This window comes from Cervus elaphus, chromosome 11 (genome assembly GCF_910594005.1).
Source record: "Cervus elaphus chromosome 11, mCerEla1.1, whole genome shotgun sequence".
NCBI classification, from domain to species: Eukaryota; Metazoa; Chordata; class Mammalia; order Artiodactyla; family Cervidae; genus Cervus; species Cervus elaphus.
Window position 1 is genome coordinate 18,261,766 of NC_057825.1, and position 19,557 is coordinate 18,281,322.

Here is a 19,557-nt window from a genome sequence, read left to right on the forward strand (position 1 = left end):
GAGTTTTGGCATTCTCTACATTTTTGAAAAAGATAAAAGGCAAAGACTTACTAAAAAATATATACAAGACAGCCAAGAAGCTCAATGACACTGCAATTCCAAGATTTGGGTCTACTGTAAAAGCAAACAATAAACCAAGCCCTCCACAAAGCAGCAGGGTCAGAAACACCACAAGCCATGAAAACTGAAACAGAGGTTCAATCTGTTGTCCTGCAAAAGTTTTCATTTCATCTGAAAGAGAAATTAATAAGAAAACATTATTTGTTTAAAAAAATAAAACATTTTGAAAATTTCACATTTTCACTACAAACAATTACCTAGCTAGAATGTTGCTACTTAACCATGCTAACCAATGTTAGCTTTTGCTAAGAATCTCATTCTTTGGGGGCACATTTACCCTTGACCCTTGCCCTACCCACTCTCTTGCTTCCTACTGAAAATGCACAAAATCCTCTCTCATATATTCCCAACTGTCAAGGTTTTGTTGGTATTTTGAGATTTGTATTAATGCAACCAACAAAGTATTGTTTCCATATATAAAACTAAAAATTATTACTTTGCTATGTGTCTTCAGAAAACATAGCACCACCATTCCTCTGCGACTCCTCATCCCTTCTCCCTCCAGTTACATTTGAGGATCACTGCTCTTAAAGGTGAGCCCAAATGAGCCGGAAACAAGTCATTCATTCCTACTACAAAACTTAGTTAAAAAAAGAAAAATTTACAGGTGATATTGAAACCTGTCCTTGAAGAAATGAGTAAGATTTTGCCAAGCAAAAGGAGTGGGGTCTCAGGTCAGAGGTGGGGGGAGATGTAGAGGAGCCACTCAGTAAGTGTGTCTGCGCCTACAAGAGCAAACAGCCATCTGTAACTACACCACTGAACATGCACAAGAGGTAGTGCTGGCAGGTAGGAGCACACAAGCTGACATGTCTGCAAAGGGCCCTAATTTAAGATACCTATAGGTTTAAGATATCTATAAACAGTGCAGGCAGGAAATCTGCTACAGAGGGGTTCTAATGCAGTTGGACCTTTGTTTTAGAAAGAGAACTCAAATGACTGGGTGGAGGATCAACCACATATCCATACATAAAACTCTATTTTTACTTAAAAAACACACAAGAGAAAACGTTGTTATATGTGCAGACACTTTATAAACAAGCCCTTTACCTTCCAGTTTCTTGAGTAAGAAGGATTTACCACTTCCCCACTGTGCATAAAGGCCCACACAAATGGGCGGCTGCATGGTAGGCTCACTGAGAATATCTGCCAGGGCACTGCTGTACAGATCGTAACCAAGCATGTCACCATCTGTCTCGGTAGGAGACAAGTGTCCTGTAATTATAAACACATGATACCCTAACATTAAAAAGAGACATTATTATTATAAAGGAGTATCAATTCTCCATGTATTAATTGTTTACTCAAGTAAAGGAAAAAAAAGGTTGAAAGTGTTAGTTGCTCAGTCGTGTCTGACTCTCTGCAACCCCATGGACTATAGCCCATCAGGCTCCTCTGTCCATGGGATTCTCCAGGCAAGAATATGGAGTGGGTTGCCATTCCCTTCTCCAGGGGATCGTCCTGATTCAGGGATTGAACCCCAGTCTCCTGCTTTGCAGGCAGATTCTTTACTGTCTAAGCCACCAGGGTTAGACCTGTGTAAAAATAGGTTCAGAGATTAATAAGTTAATATCATATTTCACAGAACTTAAATACCTACTAATTACAAAAGGCATCATTATTATGTTCAACTGAGAGAAGAAGAAATGTTGCCAAATTATGACACAATGCTTTCTCACCCATCAATTATAAGACAAAGTCCAACTTCAAGGATACTAAAATGTGGAGTAAAGTATATTATAAAATCAATAAAAAGATTAAAACAGAAACTAGTCAATAGGAATCAATTTAATATGTACAGTATGAATAAAAATAAGGCTATAAAATGTTAGTTAAAAACACAAGAGATAAGCAGAGAAAAAAATTATTCTATGGTTCCAAACAGAAAGGGTCAATGACTAAACAATAGCAATTCTCCCCAAATTAATCAATCACTTTAAGGCAATCTCAATAAAAATCGATGAGAATATTCTGAAAAATTAAAAAGCAAGAATAGGTATGAAAAAAATTTAAAGACTACCAATAATTAGCTCTCTTTGGAGAAGAATCAAAATACATTCTAAAATGACAATAATTACAATACCATAGAACTCACACAGGATATTAATGTAAGTGGCATGTCTAATCAGTGGGGAAAGGATGAATTAGTAGGTGGTATTGGGAGAAGTAAGCCATTCTTTTTTTTTTCCCCCTTCTTTTTAATGAAATTAAAACTCTACATCTCATACTTCAACAAAAATACATTTCTGAAACAAAAAATTAAACGTAAAGAGTAAAACTATAAAAGTACAAGAAAATATAAGACAAAAACCTTTAAAAATCTTTGTGTGGAAAAAGACCTTTCCTTCTCAATATAATATTAAAGCCAGAGCTGCAAGAAAAGGTCAGCAAACTACAGATTTATATACCTTTCGAATGGGGAATAAAAAAACTCCCATCACCATAAACAAAGAATAATCTATATAGCTGAATTCAGGATCAATATCCTTAAAAACACAAAAGTCAATTTTATTAAATAATTTTTTAAAAAAGAGGACAAAGGAATCAAAGAGGAAACGAGCAAAACTGCAAATAGGCTATGAATGTTATTAAAAGATCTCAATCTCACTAATAATTTTACAATGGAAATTAAAATGAAACTTTTTTCTTATCAATCTGATTAGCAAAGGTTAATCAGAAAGCTGGAAATAGCCTCCAACTAATAAAAATAAATGGAAAAAAAAAAAAAGGAAGCTGAAATATCCAGTGTTAGCAAGGTTGTAGGGAATTGCACAAATGCAGCCTAAGGAAGAAGAGATTGTTACAACCATTTTGGAAAGTCTATCAAAACTGAATACCCAGTGACTTGCCAGTTCTACTTCTGGAAGTTTATTCCAAGAAAATAATCCTAAAAATAAGAGTTAATGGATATTTGTACAAATATGTTCACTGAAGCACTAGCTTTTAAGTGCAAAACAAACCAAGTATTTATCAATAAAGAACTGACCATACTATTAAAACTGATTGAAAGATTATGCAACAATCATTTAAAACTTTTATAATACAGTATCTCAAGTGTTTTTTAAGGCTATATACATATATAGCATAAAACATTTTTAGAAATGTAAAGAATTTACAATTTGTACAAACAATGACAAATTAGGAAATATAAGGGACAACGGGAAGATTGCACTTTTTTTCTACTATATTTGTGTTTTCATCCTTAAAATTTAATGTATGCATTACAAAACTTAATACAATAGAATCATACTTAAAATTTAAAAACAAGATGTAAATAAACAGCTAAACTGAAAGGTGGCAGGGTTCCACTCTCTCCTGTTGGTTTCTAGGACTAACATGTCTCTTTTTAATTTGAGTAGAAAATTGCTCCATATTTCAAAAGACCACATGTGAATGATTAGATTCTCATGTGCATCCTCTATAAGCAAAAACTACTTTAGTACAATATTCAAGGCATTATGCGAGGTGTTATGGAGGATACAAGATAAGAAGAAAGAATGCCTGCCCTGAATAACTTGGAATCTGGGAGAAAATTCTAAAAGAAACAAAATAAAAGGCCGTATGTAATAGGTATTTAAAAAGGATTATTAACACAGTGCTTAAGTACTCAAATGGTGCAAAAATTTCATCTGGTTAGGCAGATCAGTCCGGAGAAGACAATGGCACCTCACTCCAGTACTCTTGCCTGGAAAATCCCATGGATGGAGGAGCCTGGTGGGCTGCAGTCCATGGGGTCACTAAGAGTTGGACACAACTGAGCAACTTCACTTTCACTTTTACGCATTGGAGAAGGAAATGGCAACCCACTCCAGTGTTCTTGCCTGGAGAATCCCAGGGATGGGGGAGCCTGGTGGGCTGCCATCTATGGGGTCACACAGGGTCGGACACAACTGAAGCGACTTAGCAGCAGCAGGCAGATCAGTCAAAAGGTCACTGAGAAGGAGACAGCTGACCCCAACCTTGGAGAGACAGGATTTTAACAAGAACATTCATGGGAATGGAGCGGGCACAACACAAGCAGAGGTTGAGAGCCACTCACTGAAAACAGAGCATGTTTGACCAAAGAACAAAGTCTACCTGAGAGAATAACAGGGGGAAGAGATTTTCAGAAAAGTAGGCTAGATTTTTGAAGGTTTTAAAAGCTACCATTGACTCTGAATGTACTTAATTTAGAATGCTCCAATATAATGCAAAGGAACTCTAGACAGGAAGAAGTTACTTTTCTACAGCAAAGTAATAACATTTTCAACTTTTATAATCTCTGGTTAAGTGATAAACACAAAACTGCTGTCATTCTCTTAATTTTTTCATAGATGTTCATTTCTTAAAACCTCAGGCAGATACAAAACCCAATACTTACTGGCTCCAAATATTTGAGTTAAAATACTTTTCTGATGGCTACAGTCAATATTGTAGGGAGTCTCGCCTGCTTTGTTGGGTCTATACAGTAACCGTCCATCTTTGGGGTTTCTTAAAAGGAGTTCTGCCAGTTTCCGACTCCTCCCACGAATAGCAATGTGCAGAGGGGTGTCTCCTTTCTGTAAACAGTGAAGGGACACTTGAACTTCCCCATTTCTCATGTACATATATACAGAATAACATTTTCTATATCTCTACAAAATAAGAGAATATCCAAACTCTCCATATTTTTCATATGAGTTTTTATTTCTATCTTCCTTGCAATTTTCTTTCTCTAGTTCCCTCCCTAGCTTTTCTTGGGTATTCTTTCTCCCAGAGCCTCCAGAATGAAAGAGCACAAGGAACAGGTTTCCCCTGTGGCTTCCCACAGGCCCTGGATCCACTTCCATCATAGGTTAATGGTACTTCCATCTACCATTCAGATACTAACTGTCCACTGATGTCAACCATCTTCCTCAACTAATTTATATTCTATTTCACAATGCTCTCGTCATTGGTCTACATAGCATCTCAGTCCATGTTGGTATTTCTCTACTACGAGTGAACTTGTCTTTCCTCATGCTCTTGGTCACCCATCATCGTCTTTCTCTACATTCCCTCCCTCAGAGTCCTCTCTGTTGTATCCACCCTTCTCTGCCTACTTACCACCTCTTTATTCCCTCAGCTTTAACTTCTCTCAAACATCAACCTGCCTTCTTTCCTTATTAGAATCTCCATCACTTTACTCTTCACATCCAGCACTAATGAAAACTATCATGTAAAAAAAAATTTAGTCTGCAAAGTATTCTCCACATTTTACTTTACAAACATCTCTTAAAGACAATGACCCAAAAGCTAACAAATGAAATTCTCAGTTCCCGCCCACTCTGGTCGCTCTAGAACCTTAAATGAAAATGATGTGCCACGTTCTTCCTGTGGCTTATCTTGATTCTTTCCTCTTGTTTCTCTGCAACAAGATCCACCCTAATGACATCATCCTTGCATGGTGCTCAATGTAGCTCAGCTCCCCATAACTGATCTGAGCCACAGAGGGCACCCAGTAAGCAACTTCTTTAACTGAGCCTGCCCACTCCTCAGCACGCTCTCAGGACAGCCAAGACCTCACAGCATCCAAATCCCACACAGATATCCCCAGTCAGTAATCTCTCCCTCCACAACATAACATGAGACTCCCCTAAGTCCACCAGGTATACAGGTTGGTCTTACCAACTGCCCTATGCTCTCTGCACAGTTTTATGACTACCTTATCGACGGCAGACACTTTGGCTCCTTTATCCAGCAGCAGCTCTACCACTTCTATGTTTCTCATCTTGGTAGCCTTTATAAGGGGTGTTTCACCATCCTGTGGGTACACATAAAAAGGTTTGCCAGATTAATACGTTTAAAGTCACATAAACACACGTCAAGAAGTCAAATATCTGCCCAGTCTACATCGAAAATGTTCTCAAGAAAACAGTTGCAAAAACTAACAAGAAAGTGCTTTTCCTTTCACAACCAACCATTTGTATCAAAATACTTGCATGTCACTCAGCCAAGCAAGGGTTGTACCCACTACTTACTTATTAAAGAATGATCTAATTGCTTTCAAAACCAAATTAAGAGAAAGAAGGAGAGACCACAGTTCAGCACTGTATTAGGAAAAAGCAAAATGTGGTCAGAGCAGCTGACACACAGTTCCAAAAGAAAAAAGATTCCAAGGAGCCATGGCCTGCAAACCAGAAGGTATCCCAGGGCACTGCAGTCACCATCACTGGTTCAGACAACACTGCTCCAAATCTCTGGTAGATGAAACGGGGCTGTATTACGGGTGCTTCCATAAGTCTGCTTTATTCATGAAGAACTCCTGCCATTTCACTTCAGAATTCCAAATATACTTTCCTTATGAACTACTACTACACAGAAGGCCAAATATAATCACTGAGGTCTTACACGGTTTTATACTTTTCACATGGAGTAAAACAGACTAAAGTGGTTGGTTTGAGGAACCAATAACCACACGAAATGATCTGTTAAAAAGAAACATGTTTGGCATTCCAAACAACAGGAACATAAAATAATTCTGGGGAAATGACCCGGCCACAGTTTATGAATGGCTGATATTGTACTTTCTGAAAGTATCTAATTAAAATAACAAATTACACAGTGTATTCTGCTGTGAATACACAACTCCTAAAAGGATATAAAGCTACTCCTCAACTTAATACAGAACACTACCAGTAAAATTCTAATATCCAACAGTTGTAAAAACTGAAAAAAAAATAAGCAGTACTAACATTCAGCACTGCTGCTGCTGCTGCTGCTAAGTCGCATCCAACTCTATGCGACCCCATAGACGGCAGCCCGCCAGGCTCCCCCGTCCCTGGGATTCTCCAGGCAAGAACACTGGAGTAGATTGCCATTTCCTTCTCCAAACATTCAGCACTAGGTATTGCTAAAAGGATGGAAATGTCATTTATACCTTTGTGCATATTTCAGTGTCAGGATTGCACTGTAAGATGTCTCTCACCATTGTTGCATTTCCTTTCTCAACAGCCCAATACAAAGCAGTTTTATTGTCCTGTATTAATTAGAAAAATCAACAGTCACTTCATATAAGACAGAGTATTAAAAATTCATCAGTATTAACATTTCTGTCAGAAAGCATTAATATATCTTACCAAGCAGCAGCATGAAAGAAAATAATAATCCTAACTGTACCCTGCATTTACTTGTGGGAAATTCTTTACAAAAGAAGTCGAGGAAAACTTAACATTTCTTGACTAGGAAGCAGCATCCCCACACAGCTGATAGGGTAAACTATGCTTCTGGAATACAATTAGGTTTCAGGACCCCACACTGTGTTGGAGGTCTTCAGGACTTGAGCTGTGTCCTTTGAGAAGTCATGTAAATATTCTGACCTTAGCTTGTGGCTTTTCATCTGCCCAATCTTTTCAAAAGATAATGCACGAGAATGTACTACACAAACATAAGCTGAATTGTTTCTATCAATCTCAGCTTTCTTAACCTCCACCCACACCCATAAACTGATTTTCATCAGATCCTTTAAAATCCTATCTAGTTCATACACCAAAAATAGATTCAAATGGATTTTGAAAGTAGAGCTAAAGAAGAAAAACAAAAACTAATTAAAATGTTGGAAAACAGAATTGACAGACACAAAGGAGTTAGATAAAAGCCTAAATAGGTGATCAAGGCATCTACTTTTAGTGAAAATATGATTTTTTTCTCAATGAATGACTTTCGGCCACTATCACACTGTTTGCTACACCAAGGTTTTCTCAACACAGTTCCCTTCTCAAAACTGCACACTAGCTTCTGAACCTTCTGAGTTTAACACTGTAGCCTCTCTGGTCCTACATCCCTTTGTACTTTACTATCTCCCACCCCACCCTCTTTAACAACCTGATTTATTCACTAGCTAAGGACTACAGTCTTTCACTTTCCCACTTTCCTAAACTTTCTCATCCCATTATTCTACTATCCTTGCCTGAATTACTCAGCCTTTCTTTATCCAAACTCGACCCATTTTTCAAACTTAGTTCAAATTCTACCTTCCCTCAAAAGTTCTCCTTAATGTCTTCTTTCACCACCTTAAGACTCTCACATTTGAATCTTCACTAGGCAATCAACCATACACTATCTGATATCAAAAGTGGCATCACTTTTTATGTTTAGATAAAAACGTAAGTTTAAGTATAAACTAAATGAACTAAAACCTTCCGAACTAAAATACATGTTTCTTACAGGCAAGGGATCCATGTTAAAAGACTCTCATGGCATTTGGCATTATGTTTATTAGTTTGATTCAAAAATGGATTTGTATACAAGGAAAAACTGAGCAAAAATGCAGACTGTGCAACAGCAAAATGGGTTGTAAAGTATAGCTTTTTCTTTTTTAATCAAAAACTTTTGACATACTGAATAAATTTACAACTTTAGGAGTGCTTTTACCTAAAATGAATAACCTTTATAGCTCTGTGAGCTGTGACTGCCTTAAACGAAGTCCACAGGCACTACCAAATGGTCCTGAGAAAGGCAAGCAAATGGGGGAAAGGAGATGAAAGATTTAAAAAAAAAAAAAAACAAAACAGGAATAGAAGAACAATACATGGCTGAAGAAGACAAACAGAACAAGAACACAAAAGAAAACAAGTGACACACACTCAAAGTGCTGCCATGTCTCACTTATCATAAACTACTAATTTCAGGATTGAATATATTTAGACATTAGTAAGGGAGGTGTACTTGAAAAACATGAGCTTCTTTACGGTTCATTTCTATCTAAATCTAACTTGACATTAATATAGAAATTTCATAATAATGGCAGTGAAACTTAATAATACAGGCATCCATTAAATATATTAGTGTTTATAAGTTTAACTTCATAGGAAAACCCAAAGAATGACATTATGATCAACCAACATATATTACCAATTACAGTCACAGACAGTAGTCTGTAATCACACACACCTGTCCTCTAATGTCGATATCAGCATATTTTTGGAGAAGTGCTCGAACAATTTCCACATGACCACCTCTGACAGCACCAATTAAGACAGTATCTCCACTCTAAAAAGACAAAAAAAAAAAAAATAGATAATTGATGAGGAAAACAAAAAATATTGTTTTGAAGTTAAGATTAACCATATATTAATACAATAAAATTTTTTTTTGAAATGTCTTGGGGAAAAAAGTTATCTCAGATATTTTCTGTAAACAACGAAGTTTTTAGGTAACTAGTATTAATACCTGATATTAATAGCCTGTAGAATAAGGGACAGAAGACTATACATCAAAATGAGGACATTTATACCTGAAATTCCAGGACAAAACTTTAGAAAGCTAAGTCACGCAGAACAATAAGCCATTCTATTTTGAAGGCACCCTCTCATTACAAATGTAAATTAAATAAAATGATGCCATGACTGTCAATGAACCAGACGAACCTTTGGAAATTACGTAACACAAATCCCTTGGAATCATGTTATCTGACAAACGCCACCGACTCTAAAGGGCGCTGCCAAGCTAGAGCCATCTGTGGGTTCATCACCACGTTTAACTAAGGGGAAGGCTGGTTCCCAGAACAGAAGCTACATTCCACTCGGCAGTTCAGGCCAAGACTGCCCAGGACTGACTCTCCCCAGCACAAGGGTTAGATGAAATTCATTACCTCATAAGGGTAGCTCTGCCCTGAAATTATATTCACCAAGCAATAATCATTATTAATTATATCTTTCCCTACTTCAAATACTGCAAATGGCCTTTTTTTTTTTTAAACTGCTAAATTACAAATCAGTTACACGGGTTTGAGTTGGATTATTCCATGAGCTATGGCTCACCTCAATCTTAAGTGGGCCCCGGCGGGCTACAATTCAAGATGCAGGCCCTTGAGAACTGAGTCTAATGCCACAATGTAGTATCTTAACTACTACATTAAAAGTATAAACCCATGGCAGAAACATTTTGAGTATATTAGCATTAACATGGGTTCAAACTAGGAAATTAACACAAGGTTCTAAATATTTCATCGCTTACTATGTGCCATGCACTATTCTAGGCTCTAGGAAATAAGTGAGACAAGGTCCCAGCTCTGGGAGAATGTATAGTCTAGAGGAGACTAACCAACAACATACAATAAACAAAAATAAAAAATAAGATAAATGTAATGCAAATAAAAGAGAGTGATGTGATAGAAAGTGACTGGGGAGTGACTCTGGTCACTGAGAAATCAAGACTATTGTGTACAGTATGCGTCTTTAACACAGGGTAGATGGTGGGACCACTTACTGAGATGGAGAAGTCTGAAGGGAAAGCAGGTTTGGGATCAAACAAACAAAACATCTGTTTTGCTGAAAATAAAAAGGCCCATTAGACACTCAGGTGGAGAGTTTAAGTGGAAATGGACATGCAAGTGTATACTTCTGAGAAGAGGTCAGAGCAAGAGATACAAACTTGAAAATTCTATTAAGTGTTAAGAGTGGTACCTAAAGTCTTAGAACAATGAACAACACCAGCCATGAACAAGACCTACAGTAAGGATGATTTTAAGATCACATTTTCAATAACAATATTATTTTTAAAAAACTGAAAAGAACACCTTTCACAAAGATTAAATAGGTTTTAACTTATTAGTTTTAAAGGTAGAAATAAAACATCTTAAATATGTTATGCAGGAAGAATGTTGAAAGGTGTTGAGAAGTTAAGGTACCTTCCATCAACATCACCACTGGAAGACAAGTTCTAAATAGACAACCTACCCTATCAGGTATGTTCACATATGTCCCAGCGTCAAGGAGATCCTGTACAATTTCTGTATGTCCCTCCTTCGATGCGATCATCAAAGCTGTATTTCCATCCTTATCTGTTAAATTTACATTTGGATTTCGCTTCAAAATTTCTTTCACTGACTGTGTGTAGCCTCCTTTTACTGCCACAATAAGTGCAGTCATTGAATTCTAAAAAACAAACAAAAAGTCCAATAAATTAGTCATTTCAGACAACTTAATTTATGCCATAGTCAAAAAATTGATGTTTTCAAATAGGTGATCTATAATTAACAATTATTTCTGATAATAAAATGCCAACATAAATAACCAGAAACATACCAAAAGTGGTCAGGAAGCATATTTTCCATTCTTGAAGATGCATTAGTTCTCTTCAGTCAGGAGGACTGACATTAAAATCTTTAAATGATAACCTAAATTTGGACTCATTTACAATGAACAAATCCTCTCACTACAGTATTGAATGGTAAAATAGCTGACAGGATGATTCAAAATTAAACACATTCTAAATGAAATAATTCAAAGTAAGGTTAACAGACTTTAAACAAGTAACAGCCTACAATAAAATCTATACAAAAACGTAAGTGAAACAATGAATTAAAAAGTATAGAATATTTCAATAACAGTGTAATATATTCTTCTTTCTTACAGTGACCTGGAAACCACATTTTAAAAACTGTCTTATTTTTAGTGGTTCTTTTAAAAACTGCACATTTAATTTATTAACAATAAATCACCTAATACAAGAATCTGACTCACTGCAAAACAAATAAAATTTATTCTTGAGATTTTTATGTAGTTTGAGATAGCATGCAATTTCCTTATAGAAATATTTTAGTTGTTATATCAGCCCCTGGAACTAAGCCATAACTCTCAATATTAAATAACACAGCCTTTTCAGATTCTTCAGCAGTCAACATAGAGACAGGCCACTCATCCACTTGATAAACTGCCCAGAAAAGAGGCAGGTGAACAGTATGGCTTCCAGGGTTGGGTAAGAATCATGCTCTGTCTCCACACAGCACTAACGTATTCCACACCCCTTGAAGGTCGGCAGTGAGCAGCTCTGCCACCACGGAAAATAGGAGGAGCTGGTTGGTATTATGCCAAGAAGTCAAGTATGACTTAGAGCCCACTCTTGTTACACTGCAGCCACAGGTTTGCTAGCAACTCTTCTCAGAATCCTTTATGATCCACCTCACATAATCTAATAATTATGATAACAGAAGACTATATTGTTTCCTGTGCATAAACATCATCTCCTTTAACTATATTCTTAGAAGTTCAAGAGAAAAGTGATGTGATAGTCTCCTCCACCCCCAGCAACTCTGGCACAGGTCAGGTGCAAACAGGGACTCAATAATGAATCCATAACTCCTAGTCACTAAGATATACTGAACTAATTTTTAAGCTATCTAGGTTTTGACCACTGATTTCTGATATTTTAAAATCAGAGAAGTAAAACAAGTTACAGCTTAAAATATCAAAAAATTATGGCATTATTTTAAAATTTTAAAGAAAAGGTATTTTGAAAGAACAGAAATTCTTTCCACATTAGTAATTCAAATCATTTGATGTGGGAAGTACTTTAATTTATACTAAGATTACTAAAAGATATTCCTTAGAGCTTTAGCCTCCTAAAATTGATGTGCACTGACAAAAACTCCTTAAGAGCACATGTTTGTAATATATAATATCTAAATTTACCAGGATAATAGATGTTTGTTTTTCTAGGTATCACTTAGACACTGTAGGGAAATTTTTCTAGACATATGCTAAGGAAAAAATATTCTCTCTCTCAAAACTAAAAATATCTCTCTACTACCAGCAGTTAAGTAGAAAAGATACTTACAGCTCCTTCTTGATCAACATCAGCTCCCATGGCCAATAAATGTTTTACACATTCCAAATGACCTTTTCGTGCAGCCCAAACCAAAGGGGTGGTTCCATACTATTAAAAGAAATAACAAATTTAAAATTATTATTGAAGATATATTAAAAGAAACTAAGCTCTCAGCATTAATTTTGATAAAAATCACATTGAGTATTTTAGATTACAGTTTACACCAATCATAATTTTAAGCCTAGATGAATCATATTTTTCTCACTTTATTTCTCCCAAATAGATGGTTAACCACTGGATGAAATGTATTTTAACCAACTTTAACTTTCATAATCAGTGACAATTTTTCATCATAAAGTCATACAGCCTTTAATTTCCAACACACTTTCTTTGCTTCCCGTATCTTGTGACATATGAAATCGAACAATCTGACTACAGTCAAAAAAAGTGACAGCTACGTGCCAAATACGGTTCTAACTAGTTGACATAGGTTAACTTGTGTAATCCTCATCACAAGATTAAATACAAATCACAATATTACATTTTAACAGATGAGCAAACAAGACCCCAAGAAGCTAATTACAGGCTCGATGTCACAAAGCTACTAAGAGGTGGAGCAAAATCCATGAACCCAACAAGCCTGGATTCAGCCTGTGCTCTTCACCACCACCCTAGATTCACCTCTATGCTTGATAAAATAAACATCAGCTGAGAAATGGCACTCAAAAGCACCTTCTGCTGCAACATGACTCAAAAGGCATCAGAGAATATAAATCATGAATAAAAGCAACGCTTTACCTTTGGGGAGATTCACATGGCAATGAAAAGACACAAGAACAACTGCAGTGACATTTGACTACATAGGAGACTGCAGATTGACATGAACGCTTAATGAATGCCTACTTTTTATAACAGCCTTGACTAAGAGAACTTCTGTGCACTAATGGAGGTATGGGCAGTGAATACTGACAGTACAGAAGAAGAGGCATCCACATTGACTGGGTAAGTTAAGGAGACTTAACAGAGAAGATAACATTTCAACTGAGCCTTGAGAAAATAAATAGGAGTTCATGGCGCAGAGGAGGTAGTAACATTTTTAACAGAGGGAAAAGAATAAACAAAGAGACACACTTCACAGAAACTCATAAAAGTTCACAGAGTGGTAGACCATCTTCTGCATCCAAAAGTGCAGTGTATTTGTAGAGCAATGGCAAGAAGTGAACCTGGGAAGAAAGACTGGGGTCAAATTAAAAAATCTGGGCTTTGAAACCAAAGATGCTAGAAAAGCTCTCCCAAAGCAAGAAAGAATGATATAATCAAACATTTCTCAAATATGTGGGTTGTGCTCAGTCGTGTTCAACTCTTTTGCCGACTCCATGCACTGTAACCCACCAGGCTCTTCTGTCCATTGAATTTTCCAAACGAGAAAACAAAACAAGGTTGCGAACTCCTCCTCCAGGAGATCTCCCCAACCTAGGGACCGAATCCGCATCTATTGTGTTCCCTGTACCAGCATGTAGATTCTTTACCACTATTGCCATGTGAGAAGCCCTATTTGGGGTATTAAGGATTTTTTAAAAAGTGAATAGAAAAAATCCTGGGGAGCTTTCTGGAACTGATGGCACATGAGCTGAGAGTGAAGGATGACTAGAAGTCCAAGAAAAGAAGGAGGAGAGGGCACTCCACATTGTGAAAGAGCACCTGCCAGGAACTCAGGAACCTGCATCATCTGACAGCCGAGCAAAGGTAGTCTGGGGTAGAGACAGCAGGAGAAAGGGAGGCAAAGACTATCTTTATGCATCATAACAGGGACTGACATCCTTAGGATTTTAAGTATGAGAGAGAAAGAACAAAACTTAAATTTTAAAGACCATCTGGGGTTTCCCCGATGACTCCGTGGTGAAGAATCCACCTGCCAGTGCAGGAGACATGGGTTCAATCCCTGGCCCAGGAAGATAACACATGCTGTGCAGCGCCTACACCCGGGCACCACAGCTACCAAGTCCATGCTCCACAACAAGAGTAGCCAACACAATGAGAAGTCCACGCGTCACAACACAGAGCAGCCCCCGCTAACCACAGCTAGAGAAAGCTCACAAACATCGGTAAAGGCCCAGCACAGCCATAAATAATTAATTTAAATGATTTTTAAAAACATAATTTGGCAATAATACAGAGAGGGTGATAGGACTCAAGATAGAAAGAAGAGCAACAACAGAAAACTTCAAATAATGAAGCTGGGGAATCAACTCTACTTTCCTGAGAATGATGAATGTGATATAAAAGACAATGGAAAGATACTGAGTACCAATTTGGGCTTCCCTGGTGGCTCAGATGGTAAAGAATCTGCCTGCAACGCAGGAGACCCAGGTTCCATCCCTGGGTCAGGAAGATCCCCTGGAGAAGGGAATGACAACCCACTCCAGTATTCTTGCCTGGAGAATCTCATGGACAGAGGAGCCTGACAGGCTACAGTCCATGGGGTCACAAAGAATCAGACACAACTGAGTGACTAACACTTTCAATTTTAACACCTATAGGGAACCGATCTATGAGATGTATGCCTTTATAAGATATATTAATAAATACAAACATAAGATACATCAGTGCAGCCTCATAAGATCATATAAAAATCCTTGTAAGTCAGACACACTGAGTGGACACAACATGAACTGAACCTGGAAGATTCTGTTGACCTACCTTGTCGGAGCAGTTGACCTTGGCACCATTTTGCAGTAAAAGTTGCACTATATCAGCATGGCCTCTGCCTGCTGCCCAAATGATTGGGTAGACACTGTACTGCTGGGAGACAGACAGACGGGCGGGGAGGTAGACAGGGAGGGAGGGAAAGAAAAAGTCTTTTAGGTTGATATCTATAGCACACATTTGCTAAGAGTAAATAACACAGAGAGCAATACAAGGTAATATTTTTTAAAAAGTCAAGTCACAGACCATTAAAAACACACATAAATCTCAGAATATGTAACTGGGAATGGAGATGTACTCAACCTTAAATAAATATATATTACGAACATATTTATTTTTATAGATTCAACACACTTAAGGTAATTATCTAGCCAATAGGTAAGACTAAGAAGAAGAATGTGAAACCTTTCTTTATAATCCTTCTATCAACTTGAATAAAACTGATTTTTTTCCCAGTTGTATTAAGGCATAATTGACAAATAAAACTGTAAGGTATTTGAAGTGTACATGATGAACTGACATACATATGCACTGTGAAAGGAGTCCCCCATCAATAAAATTATTACTTAACCTGCAGTCAGAGCAAGCTTCAAGCAAAGCAGTAATGCATGTATTACAACCAATAAGAATACACAGAAAACTGACATGAGTATTTGGTAAATGTCTCTCTTCTTTAAAAGAGCTTAAGTTAAGAATGCATACCCATAGAACACAGGCAAGATGACAAAAGGATTTCAAAATCTCCTTTTGAAACGTTATATAGCTGTAATTAACATTTAAGTTGCTTTTTTGTTGATAAAAATTGAGGAAAAAAGCTTAGCTTGAGAAAAAAATTCCCTTGTGTTTTGAAATCACATTCTGAATTATCTTTAGTAAGATTGAGATCATTTTATCCATTACGAAGTCCAAAGTACAACCAATCCTAAGTATTTCCTAAAAGAACTTACCACTTGTATTACAGATGAAGTTTTTGTTAACGCTTACCAGACCAGTAACACTTGGATTGGCACCATGAGAAAGCAGCAGCTCAACCACTTCAGTACGGCCTTTATAACATGCCCACATAAGAGCCGTCCATCCTCCCTTCAGGGAAAAAAAAAGGGAGAGAGGAGGGAAATAAAACACTGGACTGTCCCCAAGCACAAAAATGTCATTAATGAAGCTTCTTTTGTGAACATTCTCTATAAAACCACTGTTTTAAGAAATCACTACTATGTAGTGATTTTCCCACTCCCCAGGGAAAAACACAGTCGTATCTGGACAAAGTCCAATCTCTTAAGTCCAGTAATGATTACTCCAAAGTTTGTATTATATTTTTGGAAATTGATATAGGGAACATTCATATTGGACTCTTCTAAATTTCCAAGATTTATTTTGGCTATTTAAGTGTTTTCCTTCAGCAAACATGCTATGTCCCTAGATACTCTCCTCCTGGTGTGAGTCTAGATTTTTTTCCATAGATGGATTCCAGCCATCCCATTCAAATCCTGCATCTAAACCCATCCTATAAATTCCAGATCAGTATCGTACCTCTTGCTAAGAAAGAGAGGATACAAAGGCAATGATCTATAGATCATGATTTCCAGGGGCGAGCAAAGTCATTAAGTATGAATTAATGGCATGGTAACTTTCTATCTTCTAAGCTACAAAGCAACATTCTTTGTTTTAGCAGTGTTCTCTTTAGCTATCATGCAATTCAATAAAAGTGACAAATGTAATCAAATTATACTAAGAAGTGAATGTCTTGTTTGCTTAAAAAAAAGAAAGTCAGTATTTGGACCAATCCAAATTTGGATGCAAGAATATAAACCACTTAATCCTTTTGATTCTGTTTCATCATCACAATAGAGGTAAAATAAAATAAGCTGCTCTAATCTGAAAAAGGCAAAACTACGGAAAGGGAAAACAGACAGTGGCAGCCACGGACTGGGGAGTGGGTGGAGGGGGTGGTTACAAACAAGCAGCATGGGAGTACAGGTGAGGCCATGGAACTGCTCTGCACAGAGCTACGGTGGATGAACGGCATCACAACCTGCCAAAACCCACAGAACTGAACGCCAAAGAGTGAATTTTACTGGATGTAAATCTTTAAAAAATCAACTAGAATATAGGAAAGACAGACAGAATACAGATCAGGATGAATTAATTATATTACAAGAATATCACACAATTACTTAGAACCTGATCCAGGTAATGTCAAAAAGCAGTATTTTGAATTCTGTAATGCTACAGACAAAAAGAACTGTATACAAACACTGTATTTAGTAGCAAATCTGTTTCTCTCAGGGTATGGGTTAGAAATTCTGAAACTATTTGTTTACTAGAGTTGAACAAATAAGTAAATATTCTGTGTTGATAGTGAGAGCCAGATTTCTCACAGTCAGAAGAGTGTTACAAATTAAGAAAATGGGAAAGGCTTACTGTAGACTGGGTTCACAGTTATCAACCAAGTCTTTTCATTAAAACAAAAATACACCACACACATCAACTGAGTCTCTTTATTTATATACATATATATATACACACACACACAGAGATATACAGAATAGACGTATGTGACATGCATGCAAAAGTTAATATACCCATATGTATTTTCTACATCTATCCACTGAGGAGGACAAGAAGCAGAGACATTCCAGTAGCAATAAGTACACCCGACACCTAGATTATTGGTTTCTAAATATCACTTTAGAATATCAAGAACTAGGGCCCCTTGGGAAACTGATTGATTCCAAGAGGGAGGATCACGGAAATAAGGCAGGGAAAATATAAGATGAACCAGAGCCTGAAGCATTTTGTAATGCAAGAAAGTGAAAGTGAAAGTCGCTTGGTCGAGTCTGATTCTTTGCGACACCAGACACTACAGTCCTTGGAATTCTTCAGGCCAGAATACTGGAGTAGCCTTTCCCTTCCCCAGGGGATCTTCCCAACCTAGGGATTGAACCCAGGTTTCCCACGTTGCAGGCGGATTCTTTATCACTGAGCCACAAGGGAAGTCCAAGAATACTGGAGTGGGTAACCTATCCCTTCTCCAGCAGATCTTCCCAACCCAGGAATCGAAACAGGGTCTCCTGCATTGCAGGCAGATTCTTTACCAACTGAGCTATCAGGGAAAGGAAATGCTAAAATATATATCTACACATAGATATTTATTGAGAGAGACTGAACTCTTCTTTAATTTCAATTACTAAATGTAATGGAATTATGAAAATAGAAAAATCACCTAATATTAATTCACCTGATAAACTGGTATGGTTCTTTTAATAAAATATTGGGAACTAGGTAATTCCATGAATTTCTCTTCTACTTTACATGCCAATAAGAACACTACCTTTTCCTCCTGCCTGTCAGGTATCCATCCTTTGCCTAGGTTACTGACATCATCACTTTCTCTCCCTAAACTTTTATAGCGATGTACTTCCATTTCTTTTCAGCAAAAGGAAAGATACAAATAGTTCTGTATCTTTCTATAAAAATAAGTATACCATTACTTCACTGAGTTTTGAGAGTAAGTATAATACTGTAGAAGAACACTGTATAAATTATATTGTACAATAGAATATTAAGTGAAAGGTGGTAGAATGCTGAAGTTTCTTAAAAATTCAGACCACCTGTACTTCATAAAGCATCATCAGCAAAGTAATACATGTTTTATCAAGGCAGTTCAACTTCAACATAATGTAGAATAAGAAGCCTTCATGATCCTTTTCTTCACCTTTATGCTTTAGGCACATGCCAAGATCAAATAAGAGCTAAGATGATTAAGAATCAGATCTTGAGAAACTTGTAATGTGTACAGAGGGCATATCTGAACAGTTACATTTTTAAAATAAACTTATAAATATTATTCTGAATATCATAACTGAAGCACTGAAAATATTTTCAAAACTATACTATGGCCCTCTTAAAGTTCTCCTTAAAGAAAACAATTCTCTCATTGATACATTATAAAGAGTAATGTGTTGTCTTAACAATATTTCAGAATTTTAAACTCTAAAATAAACAGAAAATGTGATTAAGAGTATTCTAAGGAGGTACATTATCTCACCATGATTTTAAAGCATTCTTGATGGTCATTTCAATGCCTAACCCTAAAAACGTCATCTGACACACAAAAATACAAGACTTCACAAATATCTATTACTGTTAATAAGACTGCAGCTGATTAACAACTGTAAAGAGTAT

The 19,557-nt window shown here is 36.8% G+C and overlaps 1 protein-coding gene across 24 annotated transcripts in view; it reads right to left on the reverse strand.

Moving 5' to 3' along the window:
* The window catches only part of KIDINS220 (kinase D interacting substrate 220), a 96,254-nt gene that overhangs the window by 61,028 nt on the left and 15,669 nt on the right, over positions 1-19,557 (reverse strand). For 14 of the 24 annotated variants that reach the window (XM_043917015.1, XM_043917011.1, XM_043917010.1 and 11 more), the window contains 10 exons: positions 16,357-16,455; positions 15,367-15,468; positions 12,676-12,774; positions 10,797-10,994; positions 9,010-9,108; positions 6,998-7,096; positions 5,783-5,881; positions 4,481-4,658; positions 1,171-1,335; positions 52-231 (listed from right to left, as the gene is read on the reverse strand). In XM_043917015.1, coding sequence (XP_043772950.1) covers positions 52-231; positions 1,171-1,335; positions 4,481-4,658; positions 5,783-5,881; positions 6,998-7,096; positions 9,010-9,108; positions 10,797-10,994; positions 12,676-12,774; positions 15,367-15,468; positions 16,357-16,455 — 1,318 coding nt within the window. The remainder of the gene's footprint in view (positions 1-51; positions 232-1,170; positions 1,336-4,480; positions 4,659-5,782; positions 5,882-6,997; positions 7,097-9,009; positions 9,109-10,796; positions 10,995-12,675; positions 12,775-15,366; positions 15,469-16,356; positions 16,456-19,557) is intronic. The other 10 variants (XM_043917017.1, XM_043917013.1, XM_043917018.1 and 7 more) reach the window with 1 other exon arrangement.